This window comes from Cucurbita pepo, chromosome LG10 (genome assembly GCF_002806865.2).
Source record: "Cucurbita pepo subsp. pepo cultivar mu-cu-16 chromosome LG10, ASM280686v2, whole genome shotgun sequence".
Lineage (NCBI taxonomy): Eukaryota > Viridiplantae > Streptophyta > Magnoliopsida > Cucurbitales > Cucurbitaceae > Cucurbita > Cucurbita pepo.
The window spans coordinates 6,461,582-6,486,870 of NC_036647.1; the positions used below are offsets into that span (position 1 = coordinate 6,461,582).

At 37.3% G+C, this 25,289-nt stretch overlaps 3 protein-coding genes across 5 annotated transcripts; 2 read left to right on the forward strand and 1 right to left on the reverse strand.

The window, feature by feature from the left end:
* The first annotated feature begins 1,184 nt into the window (after positions 1 to 1,184).
* Positions 1,185 to 5,138, forward strand: LOC111803341 (beta-glucuronosyltransferase GlcAT14A). Its single transcript, XM_023687697.1, has 4 exons — positions 1,185 to 1,821; positions 1,995 to 2,070; positions 2,152 to 2,267; positions 4,459 to 5,138. Exons 1-4 carry the CDS (start codon positions 1,332 to 1,334, stop codon positions 4,980 to 4,982), a joined length of 1,206 nt encoding a protein of 401 aa, XP_023543465.1. The 5' UTR covers positions 1,185 to 1,331; the 3' UTR covers positions 4,983 to 5,138.
* Positions 5,139 to 6,520: 1,382 nt separating this feature from the next.
* LOC111803319 lies at positions 6,521 to 14,856 on the reverse strand. Of its 3 annotated transcripts, XM_023687665.1 has the most exons (9): positions 14,844 to 14,856; positions 14,478 to 14,680; positions 14,232 to 14,361; positions 13,952 to 14,094; positions 13,728 to 13,870; positions 13,398 to 13,646; positions 10,778 to 13,205; positions 9,578 to 10,680; positions 6,521 to 8,592 (listed from the first exon to the last, which is right to left on the reverse strand). In XM_023687665.1, the coding sequence occupies exons 6-9, from the start codon at positions 13,464 to 13,466 to the stop codon at positions 6,886 to 6,888; spliced, it is 5,307 nt and encodes a 1,768-aa protein (XP_023543433.1). In that variant the 5' UTR covers positions 13,467 to 13,646; positions 13,728 to 13,870; positions 13,952 to 14,094; positions 14,232 to 14,361; positions 14,478 to 14,680; positions 14,844 to 14,856; the 3' UTR covers positions 6,521 to 6,885. The 3 variants fall into 3 exon arrangements, with proteins under 3 accessions (XP_023543433.1, XP_023543431.1, XP_023543432.1); XM_023687663.1 differs by lacking the exon at positions 14,232 to 14,361; XM_023687664.1 differs by lacking the exons at positions 14,232 to 14,361; positions 14,844 to 14,856 and having other exon boundaries at positions 14,478 to 14,778.
* Positions 14,857 to 19,904: 5,048 nt separating this feature from the next.
* LOC111803345 (phosphatidylinositol transfer protein 3-like) lies at positions 19,905 to 23,635 on the forward strand. The gene is made up of 6 exons (XM_023687701.1): positions 19,905 to 20,139; positions 20,651 to 20,719; positions 20,914 to 21,090; positions 21,551 to 21,649; positions 22,139 to 22,381; positions 23,053 to 23,635. Exons 2-6 carry the CDS (start codon positions 20,651 to 20,653, stop codon positions 23,425 to 23,427), a joined length of 963 nt encoding a protein of 320 aa, XP_023543469.1. The 5' UTR covers positions 19,905 to 20,139; the 3' UTR covers positions 23,428 to 23,635.
* Positions 23,636 to 25,289: the final 1,654 nt, after the last annotated feature.

Here is a 25,289-nt window from a genome sequence, read left to right on the forward strand (position 1 = left end):
AATAGTCCTCAACACGGACACGTACACTACTATGTAGGAGAATGACTATTATGTTTTACATAATGCTGTCATGATGACTACTACTTCTAATGGGTGTCCACCATAGAAACCTCCCAGAATATGCTCGCCCGACAAGGAAAGAAGCCCAGTAGTGTGCAAATTGACGGATGGGTCCATACTCACACGTGTGAGCTGTGTGTAGGAAATGAATTACACATCCAAGCTACCCATTAGGATAGTACGGTAGGGAAATAGACTGTTATGATAGATCCCGTCATTGCATTCACATGTTCCTACATTATAACCCCGATAAGGGGTCACTTACGAAGTATTTTTAAAATACTCAAGCCTCGTGCTATTACATTTTCCAAGGCAATGCACCCTTGTAAGGCTGACGGAGACATCGCAACCCTGAGACCGTGACACATGTATAGGATAGAATAGCAGTGTGCGAATTGACGGATGGGTCCATACTCACACGTGTGAGCTGTGTGTAGGAAATGAATTACACATCCAAGCTACCCATTATGATAGTACGGTAGGAAAATAGACTGTTATGATAGGTCTCATCATTGCATTCACATGTTCTTACATTATAACCCCGATAAGTGGGTCGCTTACTGAGTATTTTTAAAATACTCAAGCCTCGTGCTATTACATTTTCCAAGGCAATGCACCCCTGTAAGGCTATCAGAGATATCGCAACCCTAAGACCGTGACACATGTATAGGATAGATTAGTAGTGTGTGAATTGACTAATGGGTCCATACTCACACGTGTGAGCCATGTGTAGGAAATGAATTACACATCCAAGCTACCCATTAGGATAGTGAAAACAGACCGTTATGATACATCCCGTCATTGCATTCACATGTTCCTGCATTATAACCCCGATAAGGGGTCACTTACGAAGTATTTCTAAAATACTCAAGCCTCGTGCTACTACATTTTTCAAGACAATGCACCCCTATAAGGTTGACGGAGGCATCACAACTCCAAAACCGTGACACATGTATAGGATAGATTTGCATTTTATTCAGTAGTATAGGTCAGTGTAGGTTGAGTTGTATTTTTTTATTTAGCGTAAGATTTATAATTAATTTATTTAATACTAATTTTGTAATTTATTTGAATGGGTTTTAAAAAGTAAAAAAAGGGAACAAATTCCCTTCCCTTCCCTTCAAAGCAAGGAACCCCTTATTCATCACACACTTCCAAACCCTTTTCCCCCTTTTCTCCATTAATGCCTTCTTCATCTTCTTCTTCTTCTTCATTTTCTTTCTGAAACTCAAAATTTTCTCGCCCATTTTCTCACCCATTTTCTCGGGAAAATGAGTCTCAAGCTTCTCACAATCTCCTTCCTTCTAACATCCACTCTCCTCTCTTTTTTCTTCATCCAAACAAAATTAACCAAACCCATCGCCGCCATTACTCCCCCAATCAACTCCCTATACTCCCCCAAATCAAATCTCTCCTATCCAGTCTCCTTTGCATACCTGATCTCCGCCTCCGACGGCGATGCCAGACGCCTCAAGCGCCTCTTGTCTGCCATCTACCACCCCGGGAACCACTACCTCATCCACATGGATCAGGGCGCCTCCGCCTCACACCACCGCGAGATCGCCGAGTTTCTGACTCAGAATCCCGTTTTCCGACGAGTGGGGAACGTTTGGATGGTCGGAAAACCTAACTTGGTCACTTACAGAGGACCCACCATGCTTGCTACCACTCTGCATTCCATGGCGATTCTTTTGAGAACTTGCAAATGGGATTGGTTCATCAATTTGAGCGCCTCTGATTATCCCCTGCTTACTCAAGATGGTATGGTGAGTGAAATTTGATGTGGTTTTTGGTCGATTTCTTTAATGGGTTTCGTTGGAATTGGATGATTCGTTCATTTATAAATCCATTGATGTTGTTTTCGTTGGATTTCCTTTCTGGGTTTTGTTGGAATTGGATGATTTGTTCATATAAATTCATTGATGGGGTTTCAGATCTAATCGATGCCTTCTCCGATTTGCCGAGAGATCTGAATTTCATTCAACATTCAAGCCGTCTGGGTTGGAAGCTGTAAGAATCCATTGTTTTCCCCAAATTTGATGATGTTCTTATTGTTTTGTTTACATTTTTGATTGGAAATTGTGAATTCAGGAACAAAAGAGGGAAGCCTATCATGATAGATCCAGCGCTTTACAGCATGAACAAATCAGAGATTTGGTGGGTTATCAAGCAGAGGACACTCCCCACTGCATTCAAGCTCTACACAGGTTTGTTAACTTTGATTCTTTCTGGATATAATTATTAATTAGTAACCATGTGAGGGTTCTGAAGGATCTTAATTGCATTTAAATTAGGATTATCACGTGAGCTAGTTAAGTTATGATTTGCCTAGGGAATAGACATTCTTGTTTAAATAACTATGTTGTTTGCTTGATTCGATTCGATTTGAGCTTATGACCTCGATTAAGTAGTCTCCTTATAAGGAAAGAAAGGTAAAGAAAAGGAAAACGTTGTCTTATGTGACACTCGAGTGAAGGGAAAGATGCACCTTCCTTTTTGGTGGGTACTAAGCACGGGAACTCAAATCGGATCGGTGACTTGTGAAAAACTCAAAAATCTCATGAACTCTGGAAAAAAAATGCACCTTCCTTTTTGGTGGCTCAATCACAAGAACTCTGTAAGTTAAACTTGTTGAGAAAGCGTGTGTTGGTTTGTGGGGATAGTCATCGTTCAGTTAAACATGTTGTTAGTTTGTCATGAGAGCTTATGCTCAAAGTGGACAATATCATACCATTGTGAAGATCCGTGATTCCTAACATGATATCAGAGTCATGCCCTTAACTTAGCCATGTCAATAGAATCCTCAAATATCGAACCAAGAAATTGCTAGTCTCGAAGTTGGAGTCAAAAGTGACTCAAGTGTCGAATAAAAGGTGTACTTTGTTCAAGGGCTCTAGAGAAAGGAGTCGGGGAAGCTCTATAGTGTACTTTGTTTGAGGGGAGGATTGTTGAGAGGGAGTCCCACGTCGGGTTTATAAGTGAGGAATACATCTTCATTGGTATGAGACCTTTCGGCGAAGCCCAAAGCAAAGCCATGAGAGCTTATGGTCAAAGTGGACAATATCATACCATTGTGGAGATCAGTAATTCCTAATAGCACGTTGAAAAAGCCTGTGTTAGTTTGTGGGGGTAGTCATTGGAATTTCGAGAAATGGGATATTACCTTTTTACCCCTACTTAGCGAGTGAATTTAGGATTCAATCGAATAAAATTAATTTTTTTTAAAAAAGAAGTGGTTGCCTAACGAAACCAAATAAAACGAACTCGTTTGGTGTGGAATTGGAATGTCGTTTTCCAACTAGATTTAAAGGTGATTTAGAAAATAGAGATATGGGTATTGGTAAAAGGGAGTTATCTATAGGCGTTTGGGCATTCCATCACTCATACCTACCAACACGTCCTTCCGATATAATTACAAGTTTAGTCCCTAATTTTTGTGTATATTACAAATTTAGTCTTTGATTCTTAGGTATATGACAAATTTAGTCCTTGATTTTTAGTTATATTACAAATTTAGTCCTTGATTTTTAGTTATATTACAAATTTAGTCCTTGATTTTTAGTTATATTACAAATTTAGTCCTTGATTTTTAGTTATATTACAAATTTAGTCCTTGATTTTTAGTTATATTACAAATTTAGTCCTTGATTTTTAGTTATATTACAAATTTAGTCCTTGATTTTTAGTTATATTACAAATTTAGTCCTTGATTTTTAGTTATATTACAAATTTAGTCCTTGATTTTTAGTTATATTACAAATTTAGTCCTTGATTTTTAGTTATATTACAAATTTAGTCCTTGATTTTTAGTTATATTACAAATTTAGTCCTTGATTTTTAGTTATATTACAAATTTAGTCCTTGATTTTTAGTTATATTACAAATTTAGTCCTTGAATTTTAGTTATATTACAAATTTAGTCCTTGAATTTTGAGATTATATCAATTTAATTCTTAAATTAAAAAAAAAAAAGCTTTTAATTTTATATCTAAAAATCTTTAACAAATATAAATCTTTTAAAATTAACTTATTTACTATTTAAAATTTTAATTTGGTGTCTCATATATAAATTTTAAAAAATTACTAAAATTGGAAGTTGAAATTGTAATTTTAAAACTTCATGGGCTAAAATTGCAATTTAGCTTTTTATTTATTTATTTATTTATTATTATTTTTTATTTTAATAAACAATAATAATAATAATAATAATTTAAAAAAAAACAATTTTTAATTATAAGTTTTTTGAATTTTAAAATATTTCAAATATATAATAATAATAATAATAATGACTTTAATTTTGTGTGTAATTTATTGGGTGTTTTATAATATTTAATTATGTGTAATATTAAATATGTTAAAATTTGATTTATTTAAAAAATTGATTATAATTATTGGCAGGTTCAGCATGGACAATACTATCAAGATCATTTGCAGAGTATTGCATTGTGGGTTGGGACAATCTCCCAAGAACTCTCCTCCTTTACTACACCAACTTCGTTTCCTCTCCGGAGGGATACTTCCAGACCCTAATCTGCAACTCCGATCACTACCGAAACACCACCGTCAACCACGATCTTCACTACATCGCTTGGGACACGCCTCCCCGCCAACACCCCCGCTATCTCGGCCTCCCACACTACAAGAAGATGCTCACCAGCAACCGCCCCTTCGCCCGAAAGTTCAAGGACAACGATCGCGTGTTGGACAAGATCGACCGCGACATCCTCAACAGACGTCATCGTGCCTTGTTTTCCTACGGCGGGTGGTGTTCCGGGAATAGCATGTTCGGGACCGGGTCTTGCTCGGGTCTCGAAGAAGAGAACTATGGTGTGTTGAAGCCTGGACAAGGGTCTAGGAGGTTGAAGACTTTGCTCAATAGGATTCTTTCTGTTAGGTACGTCAAGAAGATGCAATGCAGATAGATAAATACTATTCTTTCTTTGCTTCCCACTCCCACTCTTTTGTTTGACTTTATATTAAACAAATAACCATGTTTTTTGTTACCTACCACTCAATTTAGTCTTACAATGGGTCCAAAACTAATTGGCTTTCAACACGAAATCTACACGATTATGCTACTTACCGGTCGTTAAAAGTATGTGAGGTGCTCGGATAGCTTATTGAGATCAAAGTAAGTGAATCTACTGATGGACGCTATAAGCTAGATCGGAAGATTTGTCATTGTATGTTGGAATGTATGATATTATGTATGCATTGTGATGTGTATGATACGGGTTAGATGGCTTCAGTGGAAAATAGATTGAGATCGAGGTAAGTGAACCTGTTAGATGTTATAAGCTAGATCGGAAGACTTGTCATTATATGTTGGACTGTATGATATTTACGTATGCATTGTGATGTGCATGATATGGGTTATGACCATGAGATGCTAGTAGAATTGTGATGTTGATAACGCATGTGTATGATTCATGTCATGATATGGTGATATGATATTGGTCATACTTTTAGGAATGGTAGTCCCGAGAGGAATGATAGTATTACATTAATAGTCATAATGGTATATCACGAGTTGTATTAGACAATCGTATTTTATGGGACCTCATGCATATGTAAGTTTACGAGCCATGATATTTAGAGAATGTGAGGATGTGACGATATGACTCTTCTGATATTTTTCATGACGATATGGTCATAACTATATTCTCTACAAACTTAGCAATATGGCCACGAGGGAGAGTGGTGATATTCCCCCTACATTTTAGTGGCGATATGGTCACGATTAGACGATATGACCAATAAAAGAACGTTATGAAAGGAAAGTCTTCACATATAACATATTTGTATGTATTTGCATTTTTCGACCTCAACAGTAATGGTGGATTTTGTGTGTACAAAAGTGGTGCACATAGAACTATGCACGTAAAATTGATACACTTCCTAAGTATATGAAATTAAAGTTGGTGCATTCTTCCACCTCATCAGTGTGGTCACTTACTAAGATGATACGATCTTAAGACTTTGAAGTTTTTAAAAGGTCAAGTCACGTCTATTATATCAAATAGGTAAATGATAGACTCGAGAATTATAAGTTTTCTTTTAAGATTTAGAGGTTTTTACGATACAAAATTAAAAGTTTAGAAATCTATTAAACAGTTTTTATCTTTTAGAGAACAAATAGATACAAATTTAAAAGTTTAGAAATGAAAACGCCCAAATTAACCGAGACTATTTCTTCCGATCACATTCCTATCAGCTTCTTGAGGATGCTCAAAATGTCAACAATCAAGCATCAAGAACACCCTGAATCTCAACCTAAAACCCAATGAAGAACAAGAAGGCAATGATGAACAAAAACTAATCAAATGGGCAGATACGTCCATCTAAACCGATCTAACATGCGAAACCGTATCGATTCTGGAATCGACTACAAGCTAATTCAACCAAGGCAAGAATCTGTACCACAACAATTCAAAGAACAAAAGGAACACTTCCTAATTCTTACCACAAAATCCACTGTCATAACACCAAACTCAAATAGAATCTTGAAAAACTAGTAATAATTGTCAATTCATCAATACACCAAAACTTTTACATACATGTTTATACAAAAAAGAACAAAATAAAATAAAAAAACCACATTTTCTCCCTCAAACTTTAAACTCTTTAAGGGGGATAGGGATCGTAGGAACGTGCTCAATTGAAAGAAATCAAACCGAGACTCGGACTCACTTTTCAAAAGATTGCAGAGTGGAAAAAGAATGTAACCAAACTGGAAAACCAAATCCAAATCCTGAAATGAAGACAAAAACCACAAAAGAAAACTCCCATATGATTCTATTACTTTTACCTCTTATGATTACCAGCTCAATCAGAATCACTTGAGCTTGAGCTGGAGCTGGAGCTAGATCCTGATTTTGATTTTCGAGACTTCGCCTTCTTGTCTTTGGTTTTGGAAGCAGATACATTGGAATCTACGGATTTTTCGTCAACTATATCTGCTGGTTTGTCGACGTTAGTCGTGTTCGATGGGATAGTCTCAATGTTGGAATCTGCTCCATATGGTTCTAATCCTCCCTCTGATGGATCATTTGACACGGAGCTCGTTGGAAGTTCGTTCAAGTTTTTCTCTGAGGCTTCCATTAAGGCAACATGAATATCTCCTAGTGATTTTGCTTCAACAACTTCCAAATCTGAACTTGTTTCGGCTTTGGCTTCGTCTTTAACCTGATTTTCGACCGTGCTGGGAAGGATGACATCCTCCACATCTACTCCTTCATGGAGTTTCCTAGAAGCTAAGTTGATATCATCTAGTGATCTTGCTTCAAGAATTGGTATATCTGATTTAGTTTCAGTGGGATTGGAACTAGAACCTGATTCACCTATGTTATTCTCTGGGAGTTGCATCGAAGCAACATGGATATCTCCCAAAGATCTTGCTTCGACGACTTCCAAATCTGAACTCTTTTCTGGAATGGCTTCTTCCGTAACTTGGCTTTCAACCGCACTGGGAACAATGACGTCGTCCACGTCTACTCCTTTGTGAGGTTGCCTAAACGCTAAGTTGATATCATCAAGTGATTTTGCTTCAAGCATTGGTATATCTGATTTTGTTTCTAAGTTGTTGGAACTAGAACTTGATTCATCCATGTTATTCTTTGATACTTGCGTCAAAGCATCATGAATATCTCCGAGAGAACTTGCTTCCACAACCTCCAAATCTGAACTTGCTTCGGGATTGAGTTCATTAATCTGGCTTTCGATCGCACTGGGAAGAATGATATCCTCAACATCGACTCCTTCGTGAAGTTGCCTAAAAGCTAAGTTGATATCATCAAGAGATTTGGCTTCAAGCATTGGAATATCTGATTTAGCTTCTAAGTTGTTGGAGCTAGAACTTGATTCACCTATGTTATCCTTTGATACTTGTGTCAAAGCAACATGAATATCTCCGAGAGATCTTGCTTCCACAACCTCCAAATCCGAACTTGCTTCAGGATTGAGTTCATTAATCTGGCTTTCAATCGCACTGGGAATAATGACGTCCTCCACGTCTACTCCTTCGTGGAGTTGCCTAAAAGCTAAGTTGATATCATCAAGTGATTTCGCTTCAAGCATTGGTATATCTGATTTAGCTTCTGTCGGATTGGAATTAGAAACCAATTCAAATCTCTCTGCTTCAGCTTCCTCTGGGAGTACCTTTTCTTCAAGGATTGGTTCCCCAACCTTCTTCCCGCTGAAGTCCCCAACTTCGTCCAATTCTACTAACAATCCTTCATCAATATCTGTTATTTCATTTACCTCTTCCCTAATCATCTTTTCCGAAAAATGAGAACCATGTGTTTCTGCTAGATAGTCCAAATGCTTCGATACCTCCTCACGATCCTCAGATACGACTAAATCAACAATATCATCTTTTGGATTCCTACCAGTATTAGGTGATCTAACTGGTGAAGATGTGGACGAATCAGCTTCAACAGAAGATAAAGCTGTTGAAATGTCTTGATGAATTTTTGGTGTTACATTTTCAGAGATTACTTCAGCAGCAGAATCCGTCGATAAAACGCCTTGTTCCTGCAAAATATCAGCTTGATACCATCATTTTACTTCACTAAACACATAATATGATCATCATAATGTTCTCTCATGAAGCCACAATCAATTCATTAAATAACATGATAAAAGAAATTTTCATACTCAGATCAGTTAAAAGGGAAAGTTACAATGCTATGTTAGATCTTAGGAAAACAAGACCACATGCAGATATGGTTATCCAAAGGCCACTACGAATGTAATAATTATCTATGGAGTTTAGTTAACATCTAATCCATGATGTGTTGAGGATTATTGAGAGTGAGTCCCACATTAGTTAATTTAGTGGAAGATCATAGGTTTATAAGTGAGGAATACTATCTCCATTGGTATGAGGCCTTTTGGGGAAGCCCAAAGCAAAGCCATGAGAGCTTGTGCTCAAAGTGGACAATATCATACCATTGTGGAGACTCGTAATTCCTAACATGGTATCAGAGCCATGCCCTAAACTTAGCCATGTCAATAGAATTCTCATCTATCGAACAAAGAATTGTGAGCCTCGAAGGTGTAGTCAAAAGTGACTAGAGTGTCGAACAAAGGGTGTACTTTGTTCGAGGGCTCCAGAGAACAGAGTCCAGCCTCAATTATGGGGAGGCTATTCAAGAGCTCCATAAGCCTGAGGCTTATAGTGTACTTTGTTCGAGGGGAGAATTGTTGAGGATTATTGGGAGTGAGTCCCACCTTGGTTAATTTAGTGGAAGATCATAGGTTTATAAGTGAGGAATACTATCTCCATTAGTATGAGGCCTTTTGGGGAAGCCCAAAGCAAAACCATGAGAGCTTATGCTCAAAGTGGACAATATCATACCATTGTGGAGACTCGTGATTCCTAACATGATGGACACTACATTATGATTTATGAGTAACTCTATGGATTGGATCTTTTCAAGATCATTGATGTCATAGCAAGAAGAGAACCATCAACTCAAAAAAGTAAGCAAAAGATCACGAATCTAGCAGCACTTACCTCAGCATCGTCATGGTTACCAAGAATAGGCTCAACCATTGACTTGTCTGACCAGGACTGCTCTAATTCAGTAACAGATGAAATAACTTCAGGAGCCACATTAGGAGTACTAGAACCTGAAGAAGCTATTTTTATCCCCAGATCTTGCAGGGATTCACTCTCTGTGTGTGATTTAGCACTTGAGGGCTCAACAATATCTTGTTCAGACCTAACAAATTCGGCCTCATTCATTGACCTATCCTCAACTTGCTCCAATCCAGAAGGAAATGTTGAACTTAAAGAAATCAAAACGACTTCCTCCTCCACCACTGGAGGGTTTTTTTGTTCCTGTGATCCAGGAATAGTTGCATTGGCAGTAATCAAATGGTCAGACAAAGTAGCCAAAGAATCTGTCGTTTCAACAAGGTCATTGATGTCCTGAGCCGGGATTTCTGAACCGTGATTTGATGTAGAAGTAGTAGGTTGATCACTATGACAAATTACATCAGTTTGCAAAATTACGTCCTCCACAGAACTGCTGCCGGATGAACTTGATCTGCAGGTTTTTGTTTGTTCAAGTTCAGAATTTTCTTTGCCATTTAATGTTTCATGAAACTCCACATGTTTTTCATTTGAAGATGACCCAATTTCTGCTGAAACATGGTTTACGGCAGAAGACAGTTGCTCCTCGGGTTCAGTGAAAGTCGGTCTACTACGAGAAGAGATCTGATCATTTGAAGGTGAGGAATTTAGATTCTCATCTTCAATTTTGTGAATATCTTCAATAATATCCTCCTCGTGGCTTGTCAACTGATCTTTATCTTCCACAACATCATCGACTATTCCTTTCTCGATCGATGCAATGTCTGAGAAGGATGGACCGGAATCTATTGGAACATGCTCAACTAAAAGTTCATGGGCCACGGCCAAGTTTTGAGCATCATAGTTGGTGCCATGTTTGGGAGACTCAACCTTCGTAACCTCGTGAACAATAACTTCTGGAACTTCCCTCGACTCTTGTTCATTTTTATCAACTATATGTAACTCTGAGGAGTCATCATGCGTATCTTCCAAACTTGAAGTAATGTCCTGTTCTATTTCAGATTGTACTTCAGATTCTTTACCTGAAAAGGGGCCAATTGCGTCAGTAAAAAGGGAAGAGCGCATATTGGTTTCCCTGTATATACATTAGGAAAAAAACAAATGAAAAAGAGAGCTCGCCTTCTGCTGAAGGGCTTGAGTCATAAACAGGCTCCTTATGCTGATTGTCATCCAACACTTCACTGACAATCTTGAATTCTGCATCTTTTTCGAAGGCAGTCGACATTGTTATGCTAGTAGTATCAATGCTAGATTCCTCTGTTCGCAGGCTATTCGGTATCGCCTCATCTGTTTTGACCTCAATTGACGTTTCATTTACTTCTGATAATGAAGACAAGCTGGAATGGCTGCTGATATCTGTTTCAACTAATATATTTTTGGAGTGAATTTCACTGGCGTTAATCTCCACTGGGATATCTCCAGCTCCGATTTCAGATGATCCAGATTGGCTTTCAAAGTGACTCTCGGTCGATCCCAAAGTAATCTCGATCACTTCATGATGCACATCTCTGTTTTCTTGTACGTAATTTTCAGAGCCTATATCCTCCCATGGCCCATTTCCATGCTCAATAACACTGGCTATGGGGTCAAGGAAGGAAACTGCTGTTGTTTCCAGAAAAGAATGTGATTCATCAGGCTTCTTGTCATCCTGATCTGCAATGGAACTCATTGATTCAGTATCAGAAACACAGCTCAGTTTTGATTCACTGGCTTCACTAAGTTGTCTTTCCAATGGAGAGTAGCTCGTTTCTTCTGCAGCTGTTTTTTCAGGCATGAAATATGGTTTCCATCTAATATTTTGTTGCTCTAGCTTGGGAATAGAAAAGTTTGAAGGGCCCACACTGAAACTTTCATGTCTTCGGAACATATCTTTCTGTTGAGGTGGCAAAAATTCGTGTTCGAAATCATCACTCTTGAGATCCGGTTTTTCTTCATTTGGGTCGTATGGAAGATCAAATGGATTACGTCTAGGCAACAAAATAGATGGAGCAGACCCAGGAATTGGTGGCAATCCCATATTATTGTATGAATCATAAGGGAGATCAAATGGGTTACGTCTGGTTGTCGATATGGGCGCTACATTACCAGGAAGATCAAAACCATCCAAGTCTATCAAATTCATCCCAGCCAACATTCTCAGGTTGTTCCTTGCTCTTCTCCTTGCAATGAGATTTTCCAAACGCTGATTCCTTTCGAGCTCTAAACTTCCCAAATCCATGAGATTCTTTTGGTCATCCTCAGTCCACTTGATAGCGGATTTGCTCTCATCCTCCTTCTCTTCCTGCATCCCCTCATCATCATCATCCTCGTCATCCTCGACAACACCGCCTTCTTCTCCCTGGTTCTCAGCCTCATCATCTGACATCACACATTCACCATCACTTTTATGATACAGTTCTGAATAAGCATCTGATTCTTCATTTGACCCTTGAGCAGGTTGTGAAGTTTCTGAGTCCAAGAGAGGGTGCAACTCATCCAACAAAGGTATGATATCAGTCATTGAGGCATCAGGTGAGGAGCTTTCTGCTCTATCAGACTCAGAACGCAAAGAATCATAATCATTTTCAACATGATCATCTTTATCACTGAGAGATAAGCTCAGCTGATCTCCTTTATGGGCAAGTTCTATGGAGATGTTATGATCTTCTACTTCAAAAACCTCATTTCCCGTGCTTTCGGCAGCCAAAAGCTGGTTCTCTACAACACTTACACCATCTGTTGTCAAACTTTTAACATCCAAATCCTTTTCATAAATTTCTCTCCTCTCCTCCAACTCTGAACTAGAGAATTCCCTCTCTGTTGCTGCCTTCTCAAGTTCACCCTTCTCAAATTCCTCAACTCCATCCCTCTCAAACTCCTCAACACTGCCCTTCTCTAACTGAATTTCACGATTGTGCTCATCGATCACCGGAACAAGGCCAACAAAACCAGCATGCTCATCAAGCATGCTTGTCTTCCTCTCTTCTTCAGAACCCCTTTCCACATAAGAATTTCCTACTTGATTTCCTTCAAATCTCTCAACAGTAAAACTATCATCCTCCTTAGCAACAAATCTCTCAACAGTAAAACTATAATCCTCCTTAGCAACAACAGTAGCATTGTCCAAAATCTCCGATCCGAAAAAAGCTACATCATGTGAAACCTTCTCCTCCGTTTCGATTTCAGGTATATTAGGTTGCCCAAAACTCAGAAGGGTTCCAAGCAGAGCAGCCGTGCAAATCAAAACAGGGGACGCGGACACCAAAAGGGAAAACAGAAAAGGACATGATCTATAAAGGAGAATCAACACACAGAGTAGGGCAAAGAGATATGGATAATTACGAACTGATCTGTAGCAAGTTCTCATAGATATGACTGCAAATTTCTTAAGATCAAAAACTATTTTCATGGCCGATCCCCTATCTCTCCCCCCCTTCCCAGACACTTCCATCCTTCTTTGTGAAATATCAACTGGGTTTTTCCCACCAAATGAAGTTTCCAATTTGTCTGTGTCGTCGACAGGAAGCTTATCAGCAATTGGACCCATCAACCTTTCGAGTTCATTCATCTGAAAAGAGAACACTATAATTAAACCCCATGAATGATTATCAGAAAAATAAATATGTTACCTGACATTTCCTGTTGAAATCACTTTTAGGCTTATGCCACATTGCACCCAATACCAAGTTGGGAAAATAAGAGAGGATCCAAATTTCTTGTTCTATTAAAATATTTTAAGAAATTAAACTTGCAACCTCACCTTGGCCTGCCGTTCATCAGGGGACAAAACCTTTTCTGTCGCATCATCTCTCGACTTTCTAGCAGACATCTTTCAGAATTCAAGAGAGTTGAACAGAACTAATTACTTTAGTAGATACAGATTAACCGTTTGGATGCTTTCCAGATGATCTTGAACAAGAAACGATATAATTGTTAGGTGCTTCACCATATGGTCTGATAATCTTTAGACGCTCGGACTAAATGAGGCGCATGATCATTCATTATTCACCTTCAAAAGAAATCGGCTAGCTCAATCAAAGCGATACATTACAGCTCAATCAAAGCGACACATTACAGGTCAACTAATTACTTTAGTAGATACAGATTAACCGTTTGGATGCTTTCCAGATGATCTTGAACAAGAAACGATATAATTGTTAGGTGCTTCACCATATGGTCTGATAATCTTTAGACGCTCGGACTAAATGAGGCGCATGATCATTCATTATTCACCTTCAAAAGAAATCGGCTAGCTCAATCAAAGCGATACATTACAGCTCAATCAAAGCGACACATTACAGGTCAACTAATTACTTTAGTAGATACAGATTAACCGTTTGGATGCTTTCCAGATGATCTTGAACAAGAAACGATATAATTGTTAGGTGCTTCACCATATGGTCTGATAATCTTTAGACGCTCGGACTAAATGAGGCGCATGATCATTCATTATTCACCTTCAAAAGAAATCGACTAGCTCAATCAAATCGACACATTACAGGTCAACCATTTCTCATCACCTAATTAGTTTATCTTCTTTTGGCATTGCCTACATTTGCTACAGTTGTTACTACGCATTCAAAGAGAAACCAACCTAACATAGAAAGCTACAACCAAATTGCAAAGCTGAAGCCATGGCCAAACAACATAAACTTCTTTATGGTTGCAATTTATCTTCATAATCCAACTCTCCTAGAATTGTAAATTTCAGGCACTCCCAGAAACTAAACAAAAACAGATTGAAAAACAGAGAAATCATCACGAGATGCAATCGCACGATCCAGAGGATATAAATTAAGAACAGAACAAAGATAACAATCGGAAAACAATGAATGCCTACCTCGCCTTTCAACGATCGACCGCAATAAAATCAAATCAAAGGAGGGGATTGAACGAACTCCAAATGCAGCAAACAGGCAACGAAGCGAGCACAGCGAGAAACTCGAGGATTGCTCGCCATTTTTCCCGAGCTTGATACCGCGCTTGATCGGATCAAAATTTTGCTATTCCACAGAGAGATCGGGAGAGAGATAGAAATTATATCTGCCAGATTACGCGAAAAACGCAAAATTAACAAAGGTCATTAAAACACCAATACTTCAAGAACTAGAAAAACAAATACACAAAACCAAACTAAAAACCAGTATAACAAACAAGGAAACCCCCAATTCTGAAATCAAACGAAAAACTACGATCAACCCAATACCTAAAACGAGGAANAAAAAAAAAAAAAAAAAAAAAAAAAAAAAAAAAAAAAAAAAAAAAAAAAAAAAAAAAAAAAAACAGATTAGAGAGAGAAATGTAGGTGGGATTAGGAAGAACAGAGAGAAAATAACAGTTGGGGAAGAAAGAATTGTGGGATGGGAATCATGCGTTCAATGTGGAATGTGCTCTAAGTCTATGGCTATGGCTATGGCCCTCTGCTTTTGCCGCTTTTTCTTTCGAGGGGATTTGTCAGCAATGCCAACTCCTCCGTCAGATTACAAAAAGAGAGACATAAATGATATTATTTGTATATTTGGCACTTTCTTCTTCTTCTATCTATTATTTATTATTTATTATATGATCCCGACCGAATCAAAAGTATATGTCAATTATCATTAAATTCCGTTCATGTTAACAAATTAATTGTATTTATTGTATAACGTAAGATATTAATTACGTATGATCTATTTAAAACTATATTAAAAATACATTTGCAACAATTAAAAAAAAACGTTATCACAATCACGCGACCAACCATGTATCAACTTTGTTCACCAAATTAGTTATGATCGTGCGACCACCATCAACTTAGATGCCGCTCAAACTGTGTTTGAAACCACTACAGTTTTTTCTACCCGCTTCAATGGTCCATTACTGAGATTTCATTTGTGTGTTGAACATTGTACGTTCGTGAAGTCTCATTGTCAGTAAGTTTATGTTTACTCAATCTCTCTCGGATTCACTATATTGGGTTCTTTTCAATCACTTGATCGCTCATTTGGTCGTACTATCATGTGTTTGACAGGTTTAAGAGTGTCGTACCATACCTAGGATCCTTGTTGTTGCAAATAGTATCAAATCTCACTAAAGAAGAAGAGGTCGCCGCCTCAGGTTGGACGTGTGACTTAGTCGCATTTGGTTCGCTGCAAGCGACATTCGTGTCTAGTTTGCCTCGACACAACGCAGGGTTTTTATTTGGTGCAACGCTTCAGTTCAATTGTCACACCCCAAATTTTGAGGCGTCAAAAGACCGAGAGTGACTGAACAAACTATGCAATGCATGGAAATGTAAAAATAGGTAATAGAAAATCATTTATAAATTTTCGCGCGAGTTTGAGACTTTACAAACAACGAGAAACAAATCAAAGTAAGATCAGAATGTATATTTACATATGCCAAGTTCATGTAATGGGGGAAACGAGGGTCAGGATACAGGTGCATGTAAAATGTCAACTATGTATAAGTAATCTAGATAGACGCCTCAGGTCGGCATTTTCTCTGTAACTTTCGAGCTCGCAGACACCCAAACGCCACTATCTGTAACTTCACGGACCTAAAAAAAAAAAAAAGTGTAGATAGGAGTGAGTATAAATATACCCAGTAAGCAATCTACTTGTAGACTCTTATCACATCCAAGACCTAAGAGAAATCCATCGACTTACTCTAGGTCCTAGAGTTTCAACACTCTTAGTACATAGCTCTAGGCAGAAAACTTAACCTTCACAGCAGTATTCGACATTTGAGGATGAGGCGATACCCCATATAACTTTGTACCAGTTGGGAACATGGTGTCGCTAGCATGCTCGTCGTCTACGGGAAAGTTAACCGGTGAATCCGTCCCACATACCATGAAGTTACCTAAAGTTGGGAGGCACTACCCCCCCGTACAAGCCAGCTTGAATAGGTTTCCTGCATGGTCAACGTCCTCCCATAGGACGAACCATTCGTGCAGGTAACCTATGACTACCTGCATGATCAACGTCCTAACATAGGGCGAATCCATCATGTATAGTAGACGATCTACCAATAAGTAACACAACCCTAACTAGTGTCATGCCTAGCTCGATGGTACGGTATTAGAGTAGGAAGGGAAGTGAAAGTTCCTCGAATGTTATACAAGCTACTGATTGGCCAAGAGATCTTTCTCCTTCATCCCGAGGTTCTGAGGTGACTCTCTAGGTCTCAAGGGCAGTTAGCCGGCTTTGATAGGGACTCTGGTTTCCTGTTTCACAGTTCCTGACTCCTTGAGTTTTTCATGATCCAGGGCTAAAGGGTCTCACCCTCTAATTCTCCTCACGTCCACGCAACATCTAGAGGGTCCTCTATGACCCTCTATCTAGACCTAACCCAATCACTATTTATGCACACCCTAAGTTTAAATCAACCCTACTAATTATTATTTACAGGAAAAGTTCACACAATCATTCACCTGGAGTTAACATACATCTAACCATGCATACATTCACACAAGCTCAACGGGGCGATTACATTCATCAAGCACCCAAAGCGTAGATACACAAATATCTCATCCACCGACATAACATGATTACGTACAAGTAGTGAAGTATTCAGGAAGGCATACAGAATCTAGGCATAAAGTTCCATCAATTAGCAAGTCCATCAACTATATAGTTAACCCCCTAAGCATAAGATATCCCGAGTCTAGCCCACCTAGGATTAAGTTTCGCTAGCTTGCAGGCATCACCAAGCGCATCCTACAAGTATTACTTCCTAATTCTGTGTGGTTACTTACAGGATTGTCGCGTGCCTTCCCAAGTGCAGTTTACTTGCCGATAAAAGTCAACAAAATCTTTGAAAAACCCTTGGAGAAACCTATTTCAAGTAATAATAGGATTAGTATTGAAATCGGGACGAAAAACAAGTAAACGGGAGGTCGAAAAAAGAGAACCACTCACGCGCGCAAGAGGTTCCCCACACACACTTACCACACATGTGTGCCACGCGCAGGTGAAGCTGTAGTCGCGGTTGGGTCAAGTCACTTCAGGGGGCGCGTCAATCATAAGGCGTGGATTGGGTCAAAGGTCGAATGTATTTTTTTTCCCCATATTTTGGTTAGTTGCCTTTCCAATGGATTGGGTCAAAGGTCGATGCCCGTTTGTCAGTTTTTCATCCTGATTTCGATATTAACCTTATTTTATTATGAATTAGGTCCCACCATAAGGAATTTGGATTTCTCGGACAACTCCTTGACTAGAAATCATACTCGAGAAGGCATGCGATAGACCTGTAAGTAACTACATAGATTTCTATGAAGTAACACGTGTAGGAATCTCTTAGATATGCATGCATGCTAAAGAAGCCAACCTTAGGGGCTAGTTCAATAATACTTGTAACCAGGAAATTTGTTAATTGCATGAATACTTACTCTAAATTCTCGAAATGGATGAATTGATTTTCGCATGTTAATTTGTGTTGTTTCTTCACTGCTTATACAATAACACGAGAAACAGTGGATGAAAATTTTTGTATCTATGTTTCAGGTGTTTGATGGATGTTATCGCCCCATTGAGCATAAGTACGACGGTATGCATGATCGACTATACATTAACTCCAGGTGAATGTGTAATTCCCCGTAGAGGGGAATAGTAGTAGAACAGCCTAAGACAAGTGTGCATTAGTTAGTTTGGCTAGTTTACGACCTATAATGGAACGTCTCCTTACGTCAAGCATTATGGAATCATGAGAGACAATTAGAGGGTGGGACCTCGTGCTCCTAACCAATTCAGACTTGAAAAGTCGAAATTGAATACTCTAGAGATGTTGAACTTCGTCAAGACCACCGAACCACTCTAGAGATCTAAATGACCACCACAATGAACCTGGAGGAGATAAAGGTAGTGTGTAGGCCGGTAGCAATTGGTTGGTGTAGTGTCCGTGGAGCTTCCACTTCCCTTTCAACTCTAGTATTGTACCGTTGTGCTAAGCGTGAGACCAATTAGGGAATGTGTGACCAAAGTGTGAGAGTTTGGTTAGGCTACTCCACACGGAGGATCCGACCTATGGGAGGGCATTCATCATGTGGGTAGTTAGCAAAGCTGATACATACAGGGGGTAGTGCCTCCGACCTTGTCGGACTCCATGACCTATGAGATGGGCTCGCCAACTACCTCCCATGGATGATGAGCAGGCTAGCACTCACCATGTTATCCTCACTTGATTGTGAGAGTGTTCTTTGAGGTAGCACCTCAACTCCAGACACTGGACACCGCATAGACTCACTAATTACCCAAGGCTATGCATAGTAAGAATGACATGTCTAGGTCCTAGTGATAGCCTGTGGTCACCTGCTCTTATTGGGTATATTTATATACTCATTCCTTTCTGCATTTTCATTTTTAGGTGCATGACAGGACCAGTCAAGGCAAGGTGGTGCTTGGGAGCTCGGTAGTCATAGAGGGATGTTGACCCAGAGTGTCTGTCTAGTCCACGTACGCTGTAGTCGTCATTTAAAATAAAATATATGTTATTAACACACTATATTATATTATAAACCAAAGTTAAGTAAACATATACTAAGGTTCGGTTCAGTATAGTTGGGTTGGGTTGAGTTGATTTTTTTTTTTTTTTTGAACCTATATAAAATTTTGGGTTGGTGACCCGAACAACCATAATAAAATTCCTAACCCAATCCAACTCAACCCTCTGTTTTTAAGTTGGGTTGTCGGGTTGTTTTTTTTATAGTTATATTAAAAGAATCATATTTATCCACGATGCTACATTAATAACTAAAATCTCATACCGTTTAAATATCAAATATTTACCAGTCACACGACATCACTAACATCGATTAAAAACATTAAACATTTCTCTTTACAAGTACGATAAGGTAAAATTGGATTGTAATTATATTTTTCAGATGGGTCGGAGTTGACTTGATAAAGAAATGTCAACTCACGAACCAAACCATATAAACAAATCTAAATCAGTTTTAGATTGAATAGTTAGAATTGATCAAATTATCCAGTCATATGAATGGAAGAAGGTACGATGTTATATATATATATTATATTATATTATATTATATTATATTATATTATATTATATATTATAAAAATGGTTTGCTATTTATTTTATTCAAAACTTAAAAAAAAAATAATAATAATAATAAAAAAAAACAATTTTTTTATTTAATTATTATTTAAGAAACTGAAAATAACAAACAGTTAGTGGGGAATTGGATTTTAGTCTTTTTATATTAAACGGTTAGCGCTATGCAAAGTTTTCCATATAAATAGCACTCACTCTCTCGCCGGCTCAACTTTTTTCCATTTTTCCCGGCGCCAATTTTCCGATCTCTCTCTCGCTCTCTCTGAAATAACAAACTCTTGCTCCGGTCAAGCTCGGGAGAAATGGCGAACAATCCTTGAGTTTCTTTCTCGCTTTGATCGCTACGGTGCCTGTTTGCTGGACTTGGCGTTCGTCCGATCCCCTCCTTTGATTATATTTTCTTGCGCTCGATCGAAGGAGGATTGTGTCGACACGATTTGAAAGGCGTGGTAGGCTTTCGTTGTTTTCTGGTTGTTGTCTTCGTTCTGTTCTTCATTTATATCCTCCGAATCGTACGATTGCATCTTGTGGTGATCTCTCTGGTTTTGAATCTGTTTTTTTTTTCTTATATATATTTTTGAGAACGCCTGAAATTTAGAATACGACGGGAAGTGTTGTTTGGCCACTTCTTCAGCATTGGAATTTGGCTGGAGATTTATATGTTTTGTTGATTTCTCTTTGAATGCGTCGTAACAACTATAACAAATGTAAGCAATGCAAAGAGAAGATTAGTGACCTATGATGCATCGCTTTGATTGAGCTAGGCCATTTCTTTTGATGGTGAATAATGTATTATCATGCGCCTCATTTAGTCCGAGCGTCTAAAGATTATCAGACCATAGGGTGAAGCATCTGATAGCTATATCTTTTCTGGTTCAAGATCATCTGGAGAGCATCCAAACGGTTAATATGTATCTACTAAAGTAATTATTTCTGTTCAATTCTCTTCGATTCTGACAGATGTCCGCTAGAAAGTCGAGAGGTAATGGGAGCGAGAAGGTTTTGTCCTCTGAAGAACAGCAGGCCAAGGTGAGGTTACAACTTCGATTTGTTCAAAATTTTTAATAGAACAAGAAATTTGGTTCCTCTCTTATTTTCCAAATTTGGTACTGTGTGCAATGTGCCACTAGCCTGAAAGTGATTTCAACAGGAAGTGTCACATAATATATTTAGTTTTCTGATAATAATTCATGGGGCTTAGTTATGGTGTTCCCTTTTTTCAGATAAATGAAGTAAAAAAGTTGATGGGTCCATTAACTGAAAAGCTTCCTGTTTTATGCTCGGATGCATCTATTTTGAGGTACCTCAAAGCAAGAAACTGGAATACAAAGAAGGCCAATAAAATGTTGCGGGAAACTTTGAAATGGAAGCTAGAATACAAGCCAGAGAAGATAAGTTGGGTATGGATTTCTGCAAACTTCACCATTTTAATCTCTCTGAAAAATGGAAAATGGAAAATGAGAATCTAATTACTGAACTGAGGGCAAAGAAAATACATTAATTTCTACAATGGGTTCAACCTGTGAAGATAGAGTTCAATCAAATGGAGGATGCTAACAATCATTGAGAATGGCATTGGAAACTTAAAAAAGAAAGCCTTCTTTTCTTCATTATGATTTTGATTCTATTTGAAGCATTTTCATTTTATTGAGAATATAGTTAGCTGATTGAAGGCATGGGGGATTTCATAGTGGTATGCACCAGAAGAAGAGAGCGGTCACAATCCTTGCTAACTTTAAAATGTAGACATTCACTGCTTAAAATGAATGCTTAGCTTGCTCGAAATTATGACCATATTGATCTTGGCGCTGGATTCTACTTGTATGCGACTAAACAATAATGTCTTCTTTGTGCTTCAAGGAAGATATTGCTCTGGAAGCCAAGACAGGAAAAATATACAGAGCTAATTACACTGACAAACAAGGAAGGACCGTTCTTGTAATGAGACCAAGTAGTCAGGTATTTCAATTGCATGATGACCACATTCTTTGAGTTGTTGTTACTTGCCTCTCATTTCTTTTTAAAAATAGATCATACTAAACATATTTAATAAAACACTGATGTGAATCTTATTAATACGTTAGAACAAATTTTAAGTTCGGATAATCAACTCATTTTAGCTTTAAAAAGGTTCTAATAGGTGTCTGAACTTATACGTAAGATTTTAATAGGTTATTGAACTTTCAGGTCAGATATCATAAGCTTTATTAGTTATGCAAATATCTAGGCTTGCTTGAAATTAGCCAAAGTGGGAATAACATATTGACATAACTTGGAAATCAACCTATCAGTGTTATCTAATAAAAATACAGAGTGACAAAGAATGAGTGAGAACTCTTCTTTTACACTAGTTTCGATCCTGGAACTTGTGTTCGGTTTTTTTTTCCCCCTTACGTAACTACTCGTGGCCAAAGTAAAATTAACTAACTTTTCTTATAACAACGCCAGAATACAGAATCAACGACTGGACAAATCAGATATTTGGTTTACTGCATGGAGAATGCGATCTTGAATACAAATTCAACAGATGGATACATGGTATGGTTAATTGATTTTCATGGCTGGAACACATCTTGTCTATCCTTGAAGGTTACTCGAGATACAGCGAACATCCTGCAAAATCATTATCCTGAAAGATTGGGCCTTGCTATTCTCTACAACCCACCCAAGGTGTTTGAGTCCTTTTGGGTGGTAAGCTTTCACATCATTTCCATATTTTGTTGCATTATTGTCTTCACATTTATTGCTTTCCATTATTTGTTTGCGTCTAATCCTTATCTATATCCTTCTACTTCTACAATGTCATGGTGATTAATTAGCATATTTTTCCTCCGTGCAATTGAAATTAAAGTTTCAAAACTTTCTACTTCACCTATAATCTTGTATTTTTGTCCAATGATTTAATTTGCTCCTATAATTTCACAAGTTTCATAACAACCCATCAGCGATTTGATTAAAATTTCCTCATGCTGTCACAAAATGTAGAAGGGTTACCTACTCTTAACGGTTAAAGCGAGTTCGTAGATCCATCTGATTCACTAGTGTATTCGATTTGCATTGGGTTAGAGTGGAGTTTTTAACCAGTTTCATGTCATGATTTTGACTCCAAAACTATCTTATTATATGTTTTATTCGTACGTAAAGAGAGAAGGAAACGGTAGGTTTTGTTGATTAAGATCTTGGTTGATAACTGTTTTGTTTTTTCTTTTACGCTTTTGAATATTGTGCCTGTTTTCTATCTTCTTTTTTTTTTTTTTTTCCAAAAAAAGGTCTTTTTTTGTTGTGTTCATAAGCGAAAGGTGTAGTTTCTAAGATTTGGGTGTGCTTTTTTGATGTGTATTGGTTGAGATATAATAATGCAGATGGTAAGACCATTCCTGGAGTCGAAGACATTCAAGAAAGTGAAGTTTGTATACTCCAACAACCCAGAGAGCCAAAAGATAATGGAAGACAACTTCAACGTGGAGGAGTTGGAAACTTCATTTGGTGGGAAGAACCCAGTTGGGTTTAACTATGAAGATTATGCACGAAGAATGGTGGAAGGCGACAAGAAAAAGACTGAGTTTGTTGACTCTGGTTTCTCTTCTCCAACTTCTAAATCCATTTTATCCAAATCTCAGCTCCCGGACTCGGCAGTTTCCGACGTCAACTCTCAGGATTCCGACGACGAAAGCGACAACGAAATGCAGCCTTCAAATTTGGCGCTTCCAGATGACAAACTACAAGAGAAGAAGTAAGCTGCTTATTGCATCACTGCCTGCTCATTAACCTACCAATAATAAATCAGCGGTCAGTTTGTTCTTTCTTTTCCCTTTTTTTCATTTTAAGTTTCATGAACAATCTCTCTTGCCATTCCTTCTTGGGTTAAAGTTGTATTATTTTTCAAATTTGGATATTACATGGAACACAACGTTTATGATATAAATACTATACTCGAATAATCCTTGAAGTCATTTCTACGCGAAATACTAGATATGATAAATAACAAAAAAATGTTATCATAAGCTTGTTATAGTGTTTTTTTTTCGTTATTGAGAACGGATGCTATTATAAATCTAAAACGTTTTAGAGTTTAGAGTGTTTTTTACCGTTGTAATAGAGTATGGAGTTATAACTTGTATAAGTTGCTATGAGAAACATTTTATAGCCTTTTTATTAAGGCTATAATAAGTAAATATAGCTAAAATAATGTGTTATCTTTGTTATTAACTTATATCTTAGGGTAAGAATTTGAACTCTACCTCTCAATTGATAATATACGTCTCCCACGGGTTATTTTACTTTTGATTTTTTAATTACAAAATGTACTTTTTTAAGTTATTATATTTATAAATATCCTAAAGAATAATAATTAGAAAATCCACTACAAAGATGAAAAAGATGTAATATTCACTATAAATGTATAGTTTTGATTTTGTTAATTATATAATATAATATTTATAGTTTAGTCTATTGTTAAGGTTTGATGAATTCTTTTACATGTACGAAGAATGATAAATTGATTAGGGCTCAAATGCTTTCATAAACTACAAATATTAAATTGTTATATCATAAAATTACTTTCATAGAGCGATAGAGACTAACACGTTACATAAATTTTGAAGTACGTGTACAAACTAAAGTCTATGAACTATGTTAGTTTTATGAAACGATAGGGACCAAACATTGTTATGGAATCAATCAAAAGGAAAGTTTTGGAACGGATTACTTTGATGATCAAGATCAATAATAAAGAAAACTTGTTTCTAAACTCGTGATAAGAGATTCGATCAATTTCACTTGAATGATTCTTGCCAAGTTCTAAACACATGAATTTATTTCACTTGAATGATTCTTGTCAAGTTCTAAACACATGAATTTGCAAAGTAAAAGTTTAGCTCTCAACAAATTTAAAATAGAAACTCGGCTCTTTTCGATTCCAAAATGTGATGTCTACCATCAAAGAAAAGAACTTTATATAGTTTTTGACAACCTTTAGCCCATATGAGTTAAATATACACATAATCTCAATATTAAAATGATAGTTAACTTCCGTGTTAAAAACTGTTTAGCTTAAATGACAAACAAATATTAAAATTATAATTAAAATAATGTTATAAAAAAAATGTGTTGTCTAGTAACAATCTTTGAACTAATTCCATAAATTCAATTATGGGTTCATTAAAACTAAATTATAGTGCATTTAAAGTATCTCTATTTTGAAGCTCAACTTTGCACAACATGTAGGGAAGAACTCCAACATCTTCTAGAATTTCATTCGACGAGTTCATCCTAGCTTGAATATAAGTGAATCAAGATTGTTGTAACTTCTTGACTTTCGTACTTCTAATTGGATCTTGAGGTATGAAAATTCCTTGATCGTAGTTCATATCAAACTTATCATTTAATGAATAACTCCACGATCCATCAACTAACTATTACTCAGTCCTACATGATTTTGTAAAGCTTTTAACACCCAAAAAGATGTCGGAGGGAAACTTAGAGAGTGAGTTGTACATTGTAATTTAAAGTACGAATTGATGTTTATTACTATCTAACTAGTGGGACAGAAGAACAAAGCAACGACCTTTAAAATGGTAATTAATGAGTTTATCTACTT